General features: G+C 30.5%; 1 protein-coding gene across 1 annotated transcript; it reads right to left on the minus strand.

Annotated features, from left to right (window-relative positions):
• Window positions 1-17633: 17633 nt before the first annotated feature.
• Window positions 17634-18560, minus strand: LOC129907375 (protein snail). The gene has a single exon (XM_055983535.1). The coding sequence runs from the start codon at window positions 18552-18554 to the stop codon at window positions 17742-17744; it is 813 nt and encodes a 270-aa protein (XP_055839510.1). The 5' UTR covers window positions 18555-18560; the 3' UTR covers window positions 17634-17741.
• Window positions 18561-18977: the final 417 nt, after the last annotated feature.

Consider the following 18977-nt stretch of genomic DNA (forward strand, 5'->3'; position numbering starts at 1 on the left):
AAATCAACAACCAGCATATCCCGACTGTAGAGGAAATACACCCAGGAACAATACTACTCAACCAATTCAACGGCTCTATTCTGGTGGAAAATAAGAAAGTAAATCTAACTGGCTCCTTCATTGTGCAATACAGCAACATATCAATAGTTATAGATGGGCAGGAATACCTATCAAAGGAGACTCCAGCAGGAAAGCCATTACCTGCAATCTTGCATGAGAACTTTTCAACAAAAACCTACAAGGAGATTCTCACAATGGAAATGCTCAAAGAACTGCACATCAACAACACGGTGCATCTAAAGAAAATCCAAAGCGATGCAAACATCCATAAAATCGCCAACTATAGCCTTTCGACCATCCTAATACTTTCCATACTAGCAATAATCGTCAAAATAATCATTCCAACCAAGAAAGTCATACAAATCAAAGAAGAACCAAAGAAAGATCATATGGACCAAAACAAAATACCAGTGCTCTATTTGTCGACTGAGGACAGTCGAATTTAAGAAGGGAGGAGTTATCACAGTATAAGTTGTCGTCGCTAACAACACGCGCGACACAACTTAGCTGACACAACATGTTGTCGACCCCAGTCAACACGAGCCAGTGACCAGACTGCAGCGAGGGTTCCCACAGGTGGGAATTCCAGGAATATGAAGTCAGCAGTACTACAGTCAGCAACACTAACAACATAACAATAAAATTAGGTTTCTTTCGGGCCAACAAAATGTATCTAATTGAGTTTACTTCTATCAATAAAAGAGCTCACATCATTGAGCAAAAAGTACAAAAACTGTTTTTTTTAGTTCAAATAATTAACAAATCCATAACTTGTATCTACCATGAACGAGGGATATGGATATCGAGATAAAAGTTTGCTTTAATTGCCTCAGTTATGGGGGTGTAGCCAGTCTAAAGATTCAAGACCCATATCATCCCAGATGATGTTCAAAGTTGGCCTTATCGGTTTTAAATTATAGTCTCCGCCAACGTCTCGCAACAAATACAAGTAAACACACACGTCTAACCGTTTTATTACCATCTATCTCAGTCGCTTCCTTCAAAAAAAGGACTCCTCTCATAAAAAAAAAACCAGGCATATCGGGAAGTGTTATTCACTTCATAAACTCACAGATTGTATAAAAATCCAGCTACCGATACCTGTCTTCATTAAATCAATTGCAGACGCCGCAAAAGGATGCATAAAAAAAAAGAAGAAGTCCTGCTGAGACATGACTTCACGTCTTGCCATCAGGTGTCGGGAATGGTAAATTAAAGGTTCACCTAAACCTGTCAGCACAAACGGTATACAGATCCTTCTCGAATATATTCCTCAATTCATGGAGGAAGATAAAGTGAATTAGGATATAAAATTGAGTTGATTATAATCTTGGAGAGTGTATCATTATCCTGTTGGCTCATTAATAGAATAACAATGACCATCACCGCACCATCACTTGCCATATGGTCAAGTGAATACCGAACAAGGAGTCTTGCACCAACCAAAATGATAATGTTGTCCCTGCAGATCCCGATTTGATAAGAGCGGCAATGAGGAAGATTTTGGATAGCAGCAGGCATGGCACCGTGCGCTACACACGCGAGTCCTTTTTTACAAAAAAAAAAAAACATAAATTGAAAGGGAAAGGTCCTTAAAATGTTGTTGTTTTTTGTCAGTTTCTTTTAAATCGATTGTATATGTTATTTTTATTTTTCTAATTTTTCTGTTTAGAATGGTGCTAGAAAACAACAGTTGTTCTAGCACTAAGATGGGTTCATTATTGGCTATCCAAGCTGGTCAGCAATATAGAAAGTTGACTTTAGTGGTGGTAGAGGGAACATAGTAATTATCCTTTTAACATGGTACATTCCAGAAAATTGTTAATGTTCTTTTCGAAGAATTTTGTATAAGGGTTGAAGTTGTTGTAGCTGGTTTTCTCCTAATTAAATAATTTTTGAAACAAAATGCATTCATCAAACTAGAAAAGGAAATGGTGAAAAGGGTTATATTGGCTAGTCATGGGCAATTTGACACATAAAAGTCAACAAGGGCTTGGGTGTGGTGTGCCGTATGTTAGTTTTGTTTGCTGATTAAAAATTGAATGATTCCTATCAAATTAAGCTGTATGCAGGAGGATGCATCAGAAGGGTTAATTTTTTGGTAAAGTGATAATGATATAGGAAAAACATATAGGTACTGAGGTCTTTTTTTAAAGACTTTTATATATCTTTGCTGCCGGGTACAAAGGGGTTAAGTAAAAAAAAATCGATTTTCGGATTTTTATTGGACTTTAGTCAGTTTTGTTTTATCTTTCGTTTGGTCCTATCGCCATAGCTCTAGTGTATCTCCTTCCTTTGAAAATTATTCGGTACAAAGGGTTTAAGTCAAAAAATTTTAAAATTTTGTGGTACTAAGGGCGTAAGTTGACTTAACTCCTTTGTTTTTGCATTAATTTTTAATTTTAAAATAAAAAAAATGGTCCTAAGGCGTTAAGTCAAGAGGAAGACAGAAAACGAAAATTCATTTTTCTACAGTGTTATATTAGCTCAAAAAGAATTCTCACATTTGGTAAATAATCACATTGTTATTTCCAACTTTCTATTACAAATTAAACCTTGTTATCAATGTAAACAAAGATTTTTCTTGACTTAACTCCTTTGTATCAAGTTTATTTTTGATGACTAAATGGCTCTAAAGTGTTAAGTCAACACATTTTTTTTAAGAACGTTCATTGTCTGGTCAATAGCATATGGATATTAAAAAAGATCTTATAGGTGATGTTTCTGCGTCATTACTTTTTCTAAATAACAGGTCGACAAAAATGAAAATATTTTTTGTGCTTGTGTTTAATTTGCACTTTTTGGGTTCATGGTAAACCAAAACAATAGATAATCACCCTTTCCCCTCCTAAGATTTGCTTTTATAGTGTTGGGAGCAAAAATACAATTTTCATACCCTGTGAGTCTAACTCGAGTTTTATGAGCTATAGTGCAAGAACCGTGCATTGTACAAAAAAACTGTTGAGGTATAAAATGTAGATAATTGAAAGATCTATATTTTTGCTAAAGCTTTTTATTCGACTTAAATTATAAGAAAAAAGTTATGATGAATACAAGGGTTTTTTGCTCTGAAAAACCCTGTTTTTTGAGTTCAAACGTAATATTTTTTGATCTAACTTCAACTTTGGAAACTTTTATACTTTTTTTAAAAACTGCAATACAGGGATAAGTTTTAAAAATAATAAACCAGAGTCACACAATACAAATTTTTTTCGTCTTGTTGCGCTGAAATAAAAGTAAGAAATTGAGTTTTTACGAAACTTGAAACTGTTAATTAATTTGCAGAAAAATGGCGTATGAAATAAAAAATATTTTTATTAATTAATTGTTTCTTATTGTTAAGCAATGTTTTATTAAAAGAATTGTAAAAAACAAAAATCAATTATGGGCAGAGGAAGCAAAATACTGTTGCAAAGTAGGGAAATTTCACAAGAACTGCATATTTTATCGAAAACCGTAAGGATTTGGGCTGAACATTCTTAAGAGATCTTAAGTTTCGTTTCATCCATTACTTTCTAGACACCCTGTATATGCAACAAAATAATAAAAATACTATGCAAACAAATTAATTTAATATTTCAATAAATAAAGAATTTCAATATGAATTAGTTTGACTACAGTTTGGATACAGTTATTTTTGTAGATTAAAAGTACCATCAGAGTGAATTACTTTTACCATAAATATTGAAAATAGAAGGTATCAAATAATGCCTCAAGCTCCCATTTGACAAAAATTCGAACAAAACGAAAATTTCGATTTAATTTTTCTTTTTCCTTCTTAATTTTCTTCTTTTTTTTATTTTTCTGAATATGAATATGAAAACAGCATTAAAATGAAGAAAACAAAACAAAAATCAGCCGAAACGGTTAAGACGTTCTCGAATTTTTGCCAAAATTACGTCCGACATTTTTTGTAAAAGACAGATTTTCTTGAATACTGCAAATTGCTCTGCTGACTTCAAAAGTAAATTAAATAAAAAAAGAAAAATGTTTTCCAAATGAGTATCAATATATCTATCATAATTTCATAATCACAACCCAAGCACAAATTTCATGTTGACCTGTGTAATAATATTCAGATTTACAAACAAAAATTGAAACTTAAATTCCATTTTTCTCAAAACTACCTTTTCTGACTTAACCCCTTTGTACCCGGCGCCAAAGATATAACCTGCTCCTATTATTATTTAAAGATTGTGCTTGGAAAACAACAGTTATCATTTTTTATCTTAAATTTTTGGATGAAAATATTTTTTAAAAAATTTATGCAAAAAATAGCCATGTTTCGCAAAAAATATTCAATTAAGGCCCTGTTCTGTGTTAATAGTAATAGACCAGTGCCAATAATTTTTGAAAATAAAAAAATTATTAGCAGCATGTGGGTGGTGGGAAAATTTAGGATAAATGGTATATGAAAGGGGAAAAATAAATTGCCCACAAAAAAATTGGGGGAAAGGGGGTGGGTGGGCGAAAAAGTGGGGTGGGTGTCAAAAATCATGGTTTTTTGCGATTTCTGTCAAAACTAGACGTCCTATCGAAAAAAGTCAAATGCAAAAGTTGTAGGTAGTATAAATGTCTACATTTTTTACTCAAACAATTTTTTTCTATAACCTCAAAAATATTAGAAAAAATGCAAAAATACGATTTTTTTATTTTTTATTTTTATCTTTTACAAAAATGGTTGGATTTTAACAAAACAAAAAAACGATTTTTAAGATCGATTTTTCCGAAAATGACAGTAATATTGGCGAGAAATAATTTTCCATAGAAACTAAATTATAATTTTCTGATGGCTTTTGACCTTCTTAATTTGAATCTAGCATTAGAATAGCTCTAACGTGAAAAGTTTTTGAGATATTGAATTTTGAACGTCCAAAACACTATTTTTGTGATGTTTTGCATGGTAATATCTCAAAAACGTGATGTGATAGAATTTTTCTGACTTCGGATTCGAGCTCAGCGCACAAAAAACCATTAGAAAAATATACTTTGATTTCTATAAAAAAACTTTTTGACTAGTGAATTCGAACAGGGAAGAAAAAATCGAATGCCTTGTTCAAATTCACTAGTCAAAAAGTTTTTTTTTATAGAAATCAAAGTATATTTTTCTAAAATTCTATCACATCACGTTTTTGAGATATTACCATGCAAAACATCACAAAAATAGTGTTTTGGACGTTCAAAATTCAATATCTCAAAAACTTTTCACGTTAGAGCTATTCTAATGCTAGATTCAAATTAAGAAGGTCAAAAGCCATCAGAAAATTATAATTTAGTTTCTATGGAAAATTATTTCTCGCCAATATTACTGTCATTTTCGGAAAAATCGATCTTAAAAATCGTTTTTTTGTTTTTTTTAATTTTTCTCAATATTTTCTAAAACAAAAGTATAGTTTTTCCACACAATCTTAAATAAGAGGTTTTAATCTAAATAATTTCATTTCAAACTTTTCAAAAATCAAAATTTTTTTCGGTAACTTTTTTGATTGAAAAATAGGCTATTTTTTCAAATAAAATTCGTCAAAAATCCAAAAATTCACTTTTTGCTCAAAAAAAATGTTTAATAGATAGAAAACATAACAAAGTAGTTTTTTAAGAAGTTTTGTTAAAATCCAACCATTTTTGTAAAAGATAAAAATAAAAAATCAAAAAATCGTATTTTTGCATTTTTTCCAATATTTTTGAGGTTATAGAAAAAAATTGTTTGAGTAAAAGTTGTAGACATTTATACTACCTACAACTTTTGCATTTGACTTTTTTCGATAGGACGTCTAGTTTTGACAGAAATCGTAAAAAACCATGATTTTTGACACCCACCCCACTTTTTCGCCCACCCACCCCCTTTCCCCCAATTTTTTTGTGGGCAATTTATTTTTCCCCTTTCATATACCATTTATCCTAAATTTTCCCACCACCCTTATGCTGCTAATAATTTGTTCAACTTTTGCCCTCTGAAAACCGGATTGGCACTGGTCTATAAGTACTATAACAAATTAAAAGTTTTAAATTTTGTTGAAAACAGCTCTATAGTAATTACACATTTTTGACGTTACAAAAAAATCAAATAAGTTAAAATTAACTTTCGTTCATTAATATTGATGGGTTCAAATTCAGCAGATATCTGAATATTGATTTCTCACAAATTTCGCATGAGAACTCAGTTTTAATAAAAAAAATTCCCAAAATTTCTTTTATTTCAGAAACAAAATAAGTCCATGAGCATAAACTTTTCAGGAGCAACAAAAAACTGTTTTTTTTATGTTAAAATACCACAACGCTTCAAATTTCGAGCAGGTATGCTGAGTTATAATTTAGTTTAAGATGCATTTAGAAACCTTTAAAATATAAATTTTTTTTAAGTCTTAACGGGTTTTTAAGCCTTTAAAGTCACTGGACTTATATAGTTTCTGAAATAAACAAACTTTTTTTTGGTAAAACTTTTGTTTTTATCCAGCTATAGCTTTTGAACCCTGCTTTCAATTTTAATCAATAAAATAGCAATAGATAGAGAAAATCTTTACTTTTTTATTGATGTACTAGCTGATCCGGCGGAAATCGTCATGCCATTTCTTGTATTTGTTTCTAATTTTTGACTCTGTAATGAGTTATCATTTTCCAATAAAAAAATTGGATCAAAATTGGAAAAGTTCGTAAAATGAATTTAAAAATATTCACTTTTAAACTTTTAATAAAAAGATGTAACGTATTGAAAAATAGAGTTTTATTTTACCGTTATTTCAAATTTGTCATTACAAAATTAATTGAAACTTTGTACAAATATATGTATAATATAATATAGGCTCATTATCTATCTACACTGTAAATTTCATTAATTTATCTGTTGAAGAAAAAAAGATAAAAACGGCCAAAAAACTTGGAACAAAAAAAAAACTTGTTTTTCCCGTTCTTTAGTCAAAAAGCATTTTAAAAATTCAAATACATGCATGCGTTTGATTAAAACCTATATTTCCTATAAGTTTGAGATTTTTTGCAGACTTTTAAAAATTCCAAAAATATAAAAGATTACTCAAAAATGTCATTAAAAATAAGTTGTTTTTTCAAAAAATTTTATTTCAAAATATAGGGCCTATTAAAAAAAATCCGTATTAGACCCCTAATTTTTTTTTGTTAATATCTTTCTAATGGTGTAACTCAAATTTCTGTGCAAAATTTTGCGTACCTGTAATTAGTTTTTTGTCGAAGGTCCATGACTACAAAAAAAACCTTCACAACTTGGTTTTGAAATTTTTTTTAATTTTTTCAATACCTTTACTATACAATAAATTTGTCCATGATTTAAAAAAAAGTCATTTCTTTACGACTTACCTTTTAGAAAATAGCCTCTTTTTTCAATGCCAAAATAATATAAAACTGGTAAAAAGTCATGTATTTAACATTCAAAAATGTTGCCACCTTTCTTTTCGTATTTTGAGGGGTCTGATAAACTTAATTTCTTTTCAGGAGATGAATAACTATAAAAAATGAGAAATTTCAAAAAATAAAAATTTTTGGGAAAACTGATTTTAGTGTTTGTTTATGAAATTGGATTTCATACTCTATTTTTGTATTTTCTTAACGGTTACGGTATGTAAAATAAGCTAAGCTAAATGCTTAATGAACATTTTTTTCTCTAAAGCCTATACCGTTGTTAGGATATAGGTTTTTGTGAAATTTCAGCTCATATAACGGGATTAGCTGGAGTAAATTTCATGACTTTTCACAGATTGTAAACCACCTCAGTACGACCCTGTACAAAAAAAAAGGCTGTTACGAATTTTTTTCCTTGAAAAAATATATTTTTACTGGTCTACAAGCAAGCAGCAACTCGCAAAGCTTAATTATGTTAAAATTTTAGAAGCAGGCAGTAGTTACCAGCTAACGCTGCCGCGTGGAGATGACCAATTAATAGGCTATAACCAGGAAGATGGCACCTGTTCTTAACAACATGATTTTCATTTCAATTAGAAGTAAAAGAAAAATTACTGTAACTTTGAACCACCAAATAATTTAGGTCATCACCTGTTGCTTCTGAGTTAGTCTAATAAATTTTTAATATTCATCATCAACTCCGCATCCAGCTTCTTCTTTTCCAAATTTGATTTTGGATAACATTTCTTCGAAGGAACTTTCTTAATCTTCATTAGTGTGTAGATGATACCTACATCTTTTCGTTAATATCAGTTAAAAACAAATATTAGTGGCGTTGTGCCAATGCAATGACAAAATTCCATATGCTTAAGGAATTGATCCTGCAATGTTAACTGATTTCTTATACCCTCTTGCTTAAATATACCTCAAAGATATTTGCCTCCATTCAACAAACATTTGTACAGCTTTAATAACATCCTGCAATCTCAACAAATTTCAATGATTCTATCTGCCAGTCTTTACTCAATTATTACCAGCTGATGCCTGTGCAACCCTTTCAGCTAGCATAAAATCTCTAATAGTATAATGAAAAGGGAAGTCCTTGAAAGGCATATCGATGAAGAAAAAAAAAAATACAGAAAGCAGGTGAAAATTCTCCTGGAAACAAAATCAAACCAAACACGCACATCTTTGCACAAATCCTGAAGCCTGCAGCCATTTTCCCCTTTATTTTTAACGGAAAGGAAAAGTGAATTCCGATAAGAATGTTTGTATAATGCACACAGAGACGTGTACAACACTGCACTCGCCTGAGGTTTCAGCAGGTTATATACAATATTTCCATTCAAAGAAAAGAGGATCATTTGCTGCAAAAAAAAAAAGATTACTAAAATCGAAAGGAACACCCGCACAAGTCATAAGTACACATAAAAACACAACTACAACGACACAACCCATCATTGTTTGCGATCCTCTTGAATGGGATGACGAGTATCTGTCGCTACCTAATCAATCTGAAAAGCAAGTACGATATGAAAAAGGTGCAGCTTATGCAATGCTCTTGTCAAAAGCAACACACACCTGCGTCAACTTCAATATCTTACCTTTTTTCAGCTGATACTTTATTAAAACAGACAGAACTCCTACGAGTTCCTTCAATATGATACCTATTTCTTCCAAAAAACAGAGAGATTGAGCGGGTGAATCTTTAAGCGGATCGCTTGTGCCATTCTCAATTTTCAGATCATCATTTTTTGAGGTTACCTATCGTAACCCTGATAAAAGGATATTCATTACTTCTAGTTCTTTGAGTTTCTTTCTTTTTTCTTTTAGAAGTACTTATGCGCCTGTTTGTCTGCGCTTGCATTGCTAAAATGTCTTTGATCTTTGATGCAGCAAATGTCCTTTCAAGATATCAAAACTGATGAAGAACATGACAGAGAAATAGGTATTCAATACGCTTGACTTCGCAAACTTTTGTAGAAATTACCGCATTGTTTGGACATATTGTTCGGACACAATAAAAGAAAAGAAAGAAAATCAGATCATCAATTTTGAATTGCGGCATCCAAAGAAGTACTCTGGAATGTGTCACTTTCGGCAACAAAAAAAAAAAAAAAAAGAAAATAAATAAACTGGTTCTGGTATAAAGGACAATATTTAGGATGGTAAAGGTGTTGGAAAATCGTCCTGCATTTTGCAGTTATTCTTGGAATATCAAAAAAATATTTCAATGTTGAAATGAATGAATTGCGCTCTTCATGTAGAGGTTTTTTTTTGATACTGAAAATGATGCAACCATCTGCAAGGCACATTCTAAGGAAAATTGTTTTTCCCCTGCGCCTACATATTTATGAAAAAAAATCTTCATCAATGACAATACTAAAATGTATAAATATGAAGTTACAAAAAAACACAAAAAATAAAAATAATACTTAAACCGTAAAAATGTACCTTACGTCGACTACTAAATAAAAACAGTTGCAACACTAAAAATTTAGCGCGTTATACTTGGCGAAATGAGGACAGTAACAAATCAACTCCAATAAAGTTTTTTAATCAGTTAAAAAAAAAAAACTACTATTTCGACAAAATATAAAAAAAATTATACTAACTCTTACTATTTTGAATTAACTTTGCACAGTCAAAGCAATTACCATAAAACTGCATTTTTTTTTTTTCAAAAATTTTAAATAATGGGAATAAGTAATGTAGCAATGCATTTTTTTGCTTAATTCACAAATATTTGTTATTTCTTCAAAACTTGTAGTCAGATACAGTGCCGCTCACTTGAATAGCACACCTTTTTTTTTAGTTATAAGTGCATATAATTCCTGTCTCTTAATACCAAAATTATCAATATTTTACTTTTTGGTATGTCCCCTTATGCACTCTCTCTGTGAGCGAAATGATTCATTTTAATTGACCCGTTAGTTAAATTTTGCAATTTTTTGCGGAACAACTCTGAAAAAAGTGCTCCTATTCTGGCTCACTTGTATAGCACATCCGCTTTTTTTTTTAGTTTTCGAGTGCAAATCAAAAAAGGTAGAAAGGCAGAAATGTTCTCCGATGTCTTTTAGTAATTTAAAGCTGATTTCAGTTTAAGTGGGTCCCACGAAATAATTGGTAGAGGAAGAAAAAGCGAAAATCATGAGTGCCCCGTCTATTCGCCAAAATGGTAAAAAAATGCAACAAACCCGGAAATTTCTTTTCAATTTTTTTTACGCAATGAGTCCAATTGTGAATAAAATATGAAAGGGTGAACAGTAAGTGCTGTTACTGCAGCTGACAGAAGAGCGATTCTACGAGTCGCGTCAAATTCACATGACTCTTCCGCCAAAATAAAGGAAAAAGTGGTGTAAAAGCAAGTGCTTCCATATTTAAACCACTGATTTCGACGGCTAAACAGTTGAAGCCATTAAAGCTAAGGACAAAACCATCGATAAACACCTCCCGTAAAGTGCAACTCCTAAGTTTCTGTCGATCTTATGACATGAAATAAAGCATGTTTTCTCCGATAAGAAAAAAATTAGTTTAGATGGCCCCGTCAGCTTTAAATTACTAAAAGACATCGGAGAACATTTCTGCATTTCTACCTTCTTTGATTTGCACTCAAAAACTAAAAAAAAAAAAGCGGATGTGCTATTCAAGTGAGCCAGAATAGGAGCACTTTTTTCAGAGTTGTTCCGCAAAAAATTGCAAAATTTAACTAACGGGTCAATTAAAATGAATCATTTCGCTCACAGAGAGAGTGCATAAGGGGACATACCAAAAAGTAAAATATTGATAATTTTGGTATTAAGAGACAGGAATTATATGCACTTATAACTAAAAAAAAAGGTGTGCTATTCAAGTGAGCGGCACTGTATGTTTTATTATCTTAAAGAATATTTTTTTATTCGGATTTATAACGCCTGTTGATTATGAACTCGTATATCTTTATTTCAAAACCAATTTCGAAACTTCGTTCAAAAGATATCCGCTTCGGAGATTAAGAACAAAATGTTTCGGGGGAAATATCTCAGAAACCAGACCTCCAAGAAACTCTTGGCTTTCAGTATTGAATAGAGCTAAGAGATACCTTTGTTTTTGATGAAATATTTGTATATGCTTTTTTCGGCAAGGGGTATGTCTTAGTTTTTTTCTCGAAAATAAAAAAAAAATTTATATTTTTGTTTACGTAAATAGATATCTATGCCTGTTTTTGTAAACAAAAACTTGTCCGTCGACATACATATCTGCGCCGTAATGTAAGAAAAAATGGGTTGGGGTCAAAATTCTGCCGGAGTCAAAATTCTTTTGTCAAAATTCTGCTTTAAATATTTTGCTTTTCAAAATTCTGATTTTTTAAATTCTGTTCTTCAAAATTCTGCTTTTCATAATTTTATTTTCCAAATTTCTGAAAAAAATTAAAAGCGAGCGCTTTTTTCCAAACCCTTTTATAATTTTATGCAGAATTTTTTAAAATCATCATCTCGCAAAATTTGCTGCTTATTTGAGATTTCTTAGATATTTTTAGATATTGAGAAATATCTTTAGTGATAAATATCTTCGAAAAATAATAAATTAACTTTAGCAGAATTTGTTTCTTCAAAACAAAAAATGCTGGGCAGAATTTTAAAAAGCAGAATTTTTAAGAGCAGATTTTTGAAAGGCAGAACATAAAAAAAGCAGAATTTTCTTGAAAAAAGCAAAATTATGAAAACCAAAATTATGAAGTCTAAATTTTGACCCGCTCCCGAAAAAAATGTTTGGATACAAATATATAAATCAGCAACCAAATCTCAAGGCAAATTTTGGTTTTAAGTTTTTAGAGTTTAGAGTTTAGAGTTTTTTTTTAAATTTTTGAAGTTGTTGTAACAATTAAGCTGATTTAAACGAAAATTCATTGAAAATGACAATACCTATCACATTTTTTGAAAAATGTTAGAATATTTCTATTTATAGAAATTAAAATAGATAAAAAGGCAAACTTCTAATACTCATAAAAAGATATTATTTATTAATAATGAACGTTTTCAGGAATAAAATTCCCTTCTTCAGATTACGAGCAAAATCTAAAGATGGGAATTGTTATTCCCGAAAATGTTCATTATTAATAAAAACAATTTGTGTGTGAGTATAAGAAATTTGCCCTTTTATCTATTTTATTAAGACTCATACAGTTCCAGACTGTAGTTTTTACGTATAATTAATTTATAAAAATTATTTAAAAAACGGTATTCAATTTTTTGTTTGCTTTCTAAAATTCCTTTTTATTTAAGAAATCAAATGGTATACACCATTAAGAGTTCATAAGAACTTAAATAGTTGTTTTTGTAATTAAAAAAAACACGTTTCAAATAATGTATATATTTCTTTTATTCAAAATAGATTTAAATTAATTTTTTTATGGATTTTTAATAAATAAAATGCATGATTGTTTTATATCTTCTTATACCACAGCTGTTTAAAATTTTTGCAAATATTTTTTTTTTTTAATTTGGCATCGAAAAAGAAAATTTAATTTTTGTATAGCTTCATAATCAGTGAAAAAAATTATATGGTTTAAATATAATTTTTTTTACTGATTATGAAGTTATACAAACAAAAATTGATAAAACTCATTCATTCGTTCTTGGGGTGAAATATTGAAACTAGAAATACACTGAACGAAAAAAAATATATTATGTAAATTGTTTGGAGTAAGGTTTTTTAGATCAGTGATAAAACTGCAGCTATCAGCCGTTTCAGGCATATCTAGTCTTTATCGGACACCCTCTACTAACGAACCTTAAATAAATTGAAAATCAGAGATTTGTATTTTTTATCAAATTTTTCATTATACTTAATTTTTAAAAGATAAAAGTAAGAAAAATTCATATACAAAATGAAGAGATTAACACTTCTTATTTCATGGATTAATTTTTTTTTTATACAAATTTGCAACCATTTTGTTATTTACTGAAAACATAACGATTAAGATTTGCTAACAATACAAAGACTTCCAAAATTAAAAGACCAAAACCAAATTTTTTTTGAGATTAAGAAATAAATTTTTTAATTTTCCATTATAGTCTAAGATCCCGCCATAGGACAACCTACCCTAATCGTTATACCAGTTGAGAGTTATATTTTCTGAAAGCTAGTGTCTAAGGAAATAAATTGCAGATGGGTTGCCTAGCGATATCCTGTCAAGGCATAGAGTTGCCAGGCCTTAAAGTTCATTTTTGCAAATTTTTGAATACGCGACCCTGCTTATATGGCAAGCCAAAGAGTTATAAAAAAAATATAATGTCATAGGAAATTTAATTTAAAAATTTTAATTTTCAGGATTTTTTAAAATTTGAAGTTTGAGTAGGGTAGACAAAGGTGAATTTAGAAAAAGGGCAAAAATCTATTTTCTAAACAAAACGTGATAGAAATAAAATTGAAATTGGAATCGATAGATATTATGAATATATGTAAGCCACACATACAAATAAAAAATGTAGAAAATCTACAACTCGAGATATAGTCTTTTTAGAGTCATGACACTCAAATTTGATATTTGAGAAATAATTCACCAAAAATCAGAATGAAAGATTTTTTAAATAATTTTAATGTGATAAGTTAGGAAAAATAAAATAACTTGACACGTATCTGTCAATTTTTTAATATTACTTACCGTTTTTGCGTAGGTATTTTTTTTTAAAGTACTTATTTTCGTATTTCAACATATTAAAGGAAAAAATCCCGTCATAGGACGACCTATTCACGTCGTTATACCAGTTGAGAGTTATATTTTCTGAAAGGTAGTGACTAAAGAAATAAATTGCACATGGGTTGCCTGGCGACATCTTGTCAAGGCATAGGGTTGCCACGCTTTAAAGTTAATTTTTTGAGTTTTTTTGACCACACTACCCTGCTTATATGGTAAGTGTTAGAGGTGTAAAAAAAAATTATGTTAGAGAAAATTACATTTAAAAATTTGTATATTCAGGATTTTTAGAAATTTGACATATACGAAGGGGAAACTGAGGTAAATTTGAAAAAAGGTCAAAAAGCTATTTCCTTAACAAAAAGTGGTAAAAAAAAGATTGATACTGGAATCGATAGATATTGTGAAGTTATAAAAGTCACACATACAAACCAAAAATGTAAAAAATCTGCTACTCGAGATATAGACGTTTAAAAGTCAAAACCGTGAAATTCGATGTTTGAGAAATAATTCACCAAAAATCAGCACGAAAGGTATTTGAAACAATATTTATGTTATTAGAGAGAAAAAACAAAATAACTTGACAGGTATCTGCCAAATTTTCCATTTGACCAACTTTTTGGCGCCTGTGTATTTTAGTTAATTTCTATGACATAAAATTTTTTCGTTCCAAGTGTAAGCCTATTCCATAATATTAAGCGCAGTTAAAATTTGTCTGGTTAAGAAGATTTTTGAATTATAAATATACTGAAGGCTCAAAAAATGGAGAAAAAAAAACTGTACTCAAATCCCTTCACTTTGAAGGTGTAGGTAGTCAATGCTTTAAATATATTATGTTATTTAATTACTTCAATCCATTGACGCAAGTAGGTATTTGTTATCTGATGTAAGCTATTCATTCATAAAACTATGGATTTCCCCTCATTTATCCTTTTTATAACCTTGTTTTTGAAAAAACCCTTTAAGCTACTTTTAAAGTAGTAAATTGACATGATATTTATTTGGGTATAACCCACCGCCTCTCGTTTTTTTTAAGTTGCAGGTAGTAATCTAAATTCCCTTGGGTTTTGCAACTAATTAATCCATTTTTATATTCGAACAACAATATTTAGCAAAATATCAATTGTACCCGAGTCGAACATTTGGCACTATTTAAATCCTATTTAAAACCCAAATATTCTTTGTTTAGATTCAATAGGTCATAAATATCACTAAATTTCTAAAGGAAATAACCTCTACTTAAGACCGCAAATAGTCGGTTATCGGAAAAAATCCCATTTTGGGTAGTTATTTAGGACCAAAAAAAATATGATTAAATCCTTTTTAAAACCTATATTCTACAAAAACTCATTGAGTCCTATTTGTTCTACTTATTTCTAAGAATTCTCTAGCCTAGGGTCTAGATATCCTTACTGGGTTCTTCAAATTCTAATTTCCAATTTCAATACCAGCTCTGGCTTCATAAACTATGAGAAAAACCATAAAACAAAGTTTCGGTTCATGGAAGTCGGTTTTGTTTTTTTTTTTATAAAAATGATTTATTAATGATATGAACGTTAAAGTTCAAATTTCAAATTTACACATAATTCGTAATGATATGCGATATAAATGGTGGTTAGCTTTAATAAAAATCTTTGTTTCTTTCTATACATTTATAGTATATACCTACGAACATATTTATATAAAAATAATCATTTTTATCAAAAAAAAAAAAAAACAAAACAAATTTCCTTGGATCAAAACTGGGTTTTATGGTTTATCTTATACTTCCTATAACCACCAGCACCAGCTTTCTAATACAAAAAGAATTACCAAAATTGGTTCACTCATTCCAAAGTTATATGAGGTAACAAACATAAAAAAAAAAAAAAAAAAATACAGACGAATTGAAAACCTCCTCATTTTTAGAAGTCGGTAAAAAAAAGAACACACGACACGAATATATAATTTTGAACAATTACCTACATAATTTACTTTTAGACAAATAGCTAATGTCAAACAAAAAGTACAACAAATAATGATTTTAATACATAATGCCGAAATGGTACTTTATTAGCGTTTCTTTTGGGAACATTTATCTACTGTAAGTACTTATAACTACTTTGAACTACTTTTGCTATATGAAAAATTAGTTCAAAGCAGCTTTAAGTACTAAGCAGTAGATAAATATTCCCAAAGGAACGCAGCTATTGTAAGCAACAAGTCACCATTTTGATATCATCTCTGAAATTTACAATCAAAACGTGTTTTTACCAAACTTTCAAAAAAGCAAAGAATTTATTTTGTCGCCAAATAAATTGGTTATTATTTTAATAGTAAAAACACTGTAAGACACCAAGCACTTTTGTTTTGTTAATAAAAATTTATTATGGATTTTCTCTGATTTTTTTTTTACTTGATAGAAAAATTCTGTCGAATAGAAGCAGGACAGCTGAGTTTTGTTGCTATTTTCTTTTCTTTTTACCTTTGCATTTTCAACAAAAAATTTTAAACAATCACTTTCACTTTTCACAATTATATTAAAAAAAAAAAAAAAAAAATAACTCAAGAGTTTTTTTTACGAATGATTTTTTCTCGTATTAGTAGATTGAATTAACAGGATTGAACAAGTTAAATAAAATTTTGACTTAAGACCGTGAGTGAAATGGGTTAGTACCGACACCGACCCGCACTTGCCAAATGACCTACTTCAAATGCCCTCTTAGAGTCAGGTGCACCAGACAATAGTCAAGGTGGGTTCCTGTCCGAACTTGTATTTTTAGTCTAAATAGGACTTAACTAGTATTTGGAGTTTGGAAGTCTCAACCTAGGTTAAAGAGTACAAATTTAGTGATTAAACATTGTAGACACATGAAGATCATTTAACACTTAAAAAGTGTTTGCTAGTTAATAGTCTCAACCTAGCTTAAATAGTGTTAATCTAGTATCTACCAAGGTCAAAGAGATTTACAAGTACATAATAAGGTCTTTAAATTTAGGTCAAAAATAGAAAACTTAGGATTAAACTAGTGTTTTCAGTTCTTAAAGTCGTTAATTATCAGTCCGGAAGGTTTCTGAGGGGATACTAAGTTTAGTAAGTATACAAAGTTCATATTTAGGTTTATTTTAAAATGAAAAGTACTTTCATAGATTCTATAAAGTACTTTGAATGCTAAATTCGTACATAAAGTTCGACTCGGGGTAGCAATCAGTATTCCAGCCCAAAATTCTTCCACCAGCTGCAATTTATTTTTTTTTTTTTTTTTTAAATGAAAAGATTTAATAAATTTTGTTTTTATAATATTTTATTTTTTATTGTATAAATGTTTTTGTTTCTTAATAAAATAATTTAACATGATTTCATATATTTTAAATAGATAAAAAACAATATCCTTGGACTAGAACTTTCACGTTCTTAAATTTTTAAATTTTAAACTTAATTTTTTCTTTTTTTTTTCAAAATTAAAAAAAAAATAAAAATAAATTACTTAAATATAAAAAAATTTAGCACCGACAAAATAATTATTATTTACAAAAAGTCTTCTTAGTTTTGTTACTCATCTTGCGCAAGTCTTATTTAATTTTTGGTATTTTAGCTGTATTTTTCTTCTAAAAAACTATCCTCTTTGATCCACCATCAATTCTACATCTAAACTCAAACAATTGTAATTGTACAATTGGAGCTAGCATGCTTATTGAGAAGTGACATCCTTGAGAAGGACTTGTTGCAAACTTGGCAAGCGTATTTCTTCACATCCACATGAGTCTGCTGATGGGCACGCAAATTCGAACGATCGGCGAAAGAACGGTTGCAATCTGAACATTGGAATGGCTTTTCACCAGTATGAGTACGAATGTGTCCTTGCAAGAGCCATGGTCGGGAAAAGGCTTTTCCACAAATCGGACACTTGCAGGGTAAAGTGTGAGTACGGATGTGCATCTTGAGGGCTCCCATGGTTGTGTAAATTTTTCCACACTCCTGACAAGAATGAGGTTTCTTCTCCTGGTTGCAATGATATTGCTGATGCTTGGCCAGGCCGATCGAGGTTGAGTACATTTTCGAACACACTTCACACTTGAAACGGTAGTTTTTCGGACTAACAGATGTGGCAGTTGGAGCTTCTTCGAAAACATGGAAAAGTGCAGGAAGTGGAATGTCATTGCGAACTGATAAATCCTCGGGTTCAGAAAATGATGAAGATGATGATCCGGGACTTGATGGAGGTGTCATTTGGTAGTTGAACAGTGGGACTCCGTAGTTTCCAAATTGATTCCACACAGCTGTCATCGGGTTGTATTGGGTTTGGTCATTGCTATAGTTGATTGGACTGACACCTCGAAGATGAATGTTTGATGGGTAATCCATTTCCGAGCTGTGAGGTGTCAAAGAGTTATCGATGGAAGAATTCCTTGATGTTTCACTGCAAGTCGGTGATTCTGGACGAGCGTACGAGTTGGTTGATCTCATGTTATCGTACACCGAATTTACGGTCAAGTTGAGAGCAAAGTTCCGTTTAGCATCGTTGTGACATTCGTCTTCGGCTTTCCGCTTGATTGATAAATCCTGTGGTTGATCTTGTTCGACAATTTCGAATTCAGGTTCGACGTAGAAAACTGGACGTTTCTTGAGTGGGCACTTTTTGTAGTTATTCATTTTGATAGAATTTTTAATTGAAGATTTCGTAATAAAAAAATATATATCCAAATTGATAGAAAACTAAACACTTCTTCTAGAGAGATGTTTTCACCTTGAGCTGTTGGCTGCTTATGACAGGTTTCAGAAACAACACTCCCTTTTATACTGCTGCAACCCTCGTTTCTTTGCTCTTCCCTTTTGTTTCCTTCTGCTTTTTTTGACCTGCAGGAACATATGCACGGGAAACTACGAGTA

This window comes from Episyrphus balteatus, chromosome 1 (genome assembly GCF_945859705.1).
Source record: "Episyrphus balteatus chromosome 1, idEpiBalt1.1, whole genome shotgun sequence".
Taxonomy (NCBI): domain Eukaryota; kingdom Metazoa; phylum Arthropoda; class Insecta; order Diptera; family Syrphidae; genus Episyrphus; species Episyrphus balteatus.

What these genes read in the sequence shown, in the direction of transcription:
- LOC129907375 (XM_055983535.1), bottom strand. Translation starts at nt 18,554, where the DNA reads ATGAGATCAACCAACTCGTACGCTCGTCCAGAATCACCGACTTGCAGT.